The 2,784-nt window shown below is 40.7% G+C and overlaps 1 protein-coding gene across 1 annotated transcript; it reads right to left on the reverse strand.

Annotated features, from left to right (window-relative positions):
• Window positions 1-414: 414 nt before the first annotated feature.
• Window positions 415-1,130, reverse strand: LOC136479889 (uncharacterized). The gene is made up of 2 exons (XM_066477607.1): window positions 625-1,130; window positions 415-475 (listed from the first exon to the last, which is right to left on the reverse strand). Exons 1-2 carry the CDS (start codon window positions 1,128-1,130, stop codon window positions 415-417), a joined length of 567 nt encoding a protein of 188 aa, XP_066333704.1.
• Between the last annotated feature and the right edge of the window lie 1,654 nt (window positions 1,131-2,784).

The following is a 2,784-nucleotide window of genomic DNA, read 5'->3' on the forward strand; positions in this document are numbered from 1 at the left end:
AATCAAATCTAATTGAGGATACATTAGCATTGATCTTGTTCTTGTTCTTTATTCAAGATTGCTTTAAGTTGCCTACTTGCTTGCATCTATTGCAAAACCAACCATTGCTCTTCACAAAGCTAGCTTTGGGAGTAGCAAAGGCCGCCTTGCCTTTCTTGGGGGTATAGCCCAATCTCTCTTTGTTAAGAGAGAACCTTTGGCTACCCAACCACTTTAGCAAGCGGGTCTCATCGCCATAGTCCTTGCCTAGGGCGTGAGTGAGCTCATCCACCTCTCTCTTGAGAGTCTCATTTCAACCATTAGTGAGGCATCACAAGTGAAACCACCACTAGTAGTAGAGGTAAGAGTGGTAGCGGTGGTGGATGATGAGCTACAAGAAGGGTTAGTGGGAGCAACAACAATAGGTTCATAAAATTAATCTTCAATAATGTCACATGGTATGCCCACATCACATGATACAATAACCTTTTCAGTTCTGGTTCAAGAAGCAAGGAGTGAGCCTTTTCAAGCTTGGTGCGAGCTTTGCCAAGCTTCTCATGGGCTTCCACTAGCCTCTCATGAGTAGCATTGATCTCATCAAAGGATTGCTCAAGAGCACTAAGCTTCTTTTGCAATTCTTTGCACTTCTTGCTCTTCTTGTTAATTATTGAGTCAGCTTGTTCTAGCATGTTCATTAGTTGTTTATTTGAGAATTCATTATCACTACTATCATTTTCACTTTCACTATCATCATTTTCACTCTCATCATATTTTACCTTGGAGCCCTTGGCCATGAAGCATGATGGAGTGTCAAATAGTGAAAGCTTGTTGTTGATAGCAATGCTTGCTAGTGCCTTCTTCTTGGATGCCTTGTCATGGTCACTTGAATCATCATCGGTGGAGGCATCACCATCCCATGTGACAACATAGGATCCACCCATCTTGTTTTTCTTCAAGGTCATCTTCTTCTCTTTCTTCTCCTTCTTCTCTTTCTTGTTCTTCTTCTTCTCATTATCCTCATTGTCACTATTATAGGGACAATCCGCTATAACATGATTGGGGCTCTCGCACTTGTAGCACAACCTCACATACTCCTTGTTCTTGAAGTGGTCTCTTCTCTTCCTTGCACTATAGCCTTTCTTCTTCATCATCTTACCAAACTTGTGCACAAAGATAGCTAGTGCTTTGTCATCACTATCATCATGAGATCATTCTTCATCACTTGATTCTTCCTTATTAGCCTTGCCCTTGCTTTTGTTCTTGCAGGATGAAGTACCGGCCTTGAATGCCACACTCTTCTTCTTCATGTCTTCCTCCTTCACAATTTCTTCACCACCGCTATTGTATTGGTCTTTGATCATCACATCACCAAGCACCTCATTTGGAGTGACATCCTTCAGTCCACCTCTAAAGATGATAGTTCTCAATGTCTTGAATCTATTTGGCAAACACATCAAGAACTTGTGAGAGAAGTCCTCATCCTTCACCTTCTCACCCAAACTCTTGAGATCATTGATGATGACTTATAGCTTATAGAACATCTCCGGAATGGACTCAGCATCCTTCATCTTGAAGTTCGATAGCTTGTCTTTGAGCATGTAGAGCTTGGCACTTTTTACCATTGAAGTGCCCTCATATGTTTCTTCTACTCTCACCCAAACTTCACTTGCCTTCCCGAGATCTTTGATTTGCTCAAACACCTTTGAATCAATGCTATTGTATATTGTGTTGAGGACCCTTCTGAGGAAGCTTTCCTTAAAAAGACTACGAAAGAGCTAGTATCCATTTATAAGCAATGAATGGCTATAAGAATCAAAGCTTTCCTTTGATGTGATTCGTCTAGACTCACCTTCTATTTCCATTCGTTGCCAAATCAACAAAGCTCCTTTCGATGCTCTTTATAATCTAGTTGTGGGTGTTAATATCATATCTACATATGTTGCTCATGATTTATTGAAACACATGCCATTAACACCGACAACAAAGTTATTGAAAAGTCTTTCAGGACACATTCTCCTAAGTTTGGGGATACTTTATGTCCTCCCTATCTAGGTAAAAGGAACCATGGTTCATTTGAGCTTTTATATCTTTGATATCATGGAGTTCGACCTATTGATAGGACAACCAATTGAAAGACTTATCCAAGAAGGACAAAAAAGGAAATTGAAAATTAGCCTCGGGAAAAACTTTAAATTCTCTGTACCCATCACTCATTCTCTAAATGCTGAGAATGAACCAATTCCCGAGCAATTCCCAATGGAAGAGGTTAAGGTTGCATCTCTTGATATTTTGATTGAACCCAACCTTGAAGATGATGCCCAGTTCTTCATCGAAGAGGAAGACAAAAATCCCATAGACCGAGAACCCTTAGATGAGTTGTTGGAACCACCTAAGCCCACCATTGAGCTTAAACCCCTGCCTTATGGTCTTAGATATGCTTTTCTCAATAATGATCAGGACTCTCCTATGATCATAAGTGATAAACTTTCTTAGGAAGAAACCCTTCGCTTGCTAACTATCTTAGAGAAGCATCGCTCTGCTTTTGGCTACTCACTCCAAGACCTTAAGGGAATCAGCCCTACTCTTTGCACCCATCGCATCCCAACAAGCCTAGATTCTACACCTTCGAGGGAGCCACAACGTAGTCTTAATAATGCATTGAGAGAGGTTGTTAAGAAAGTGGTTTTGAAACTCCTGTACACCGGGATCATCTATCCCATTGCATACAGTGAGTTGGTAAGCCCTGTTCAACTTGTGCCTAAAAAGAGAGGCATGACTGTTGTTAAGAATGAAAAGAATGAACTA

The sequence above is a fragment of the Miscanthus floridulus genome, chromosome 9 (assembly GCF_019320115.1).
Source record: "Miscanthus floridulus cultivar M001 chromosome 9, ASM1932011v1, whole genome shotgun sequence".
NCBI classification, from domain to species: Eukaryota; Viridiplantae; Streptophyta; class Magnoliopsida; order Poales; family Poaceae; genus Miscanthus; species Miscanthus floridulus.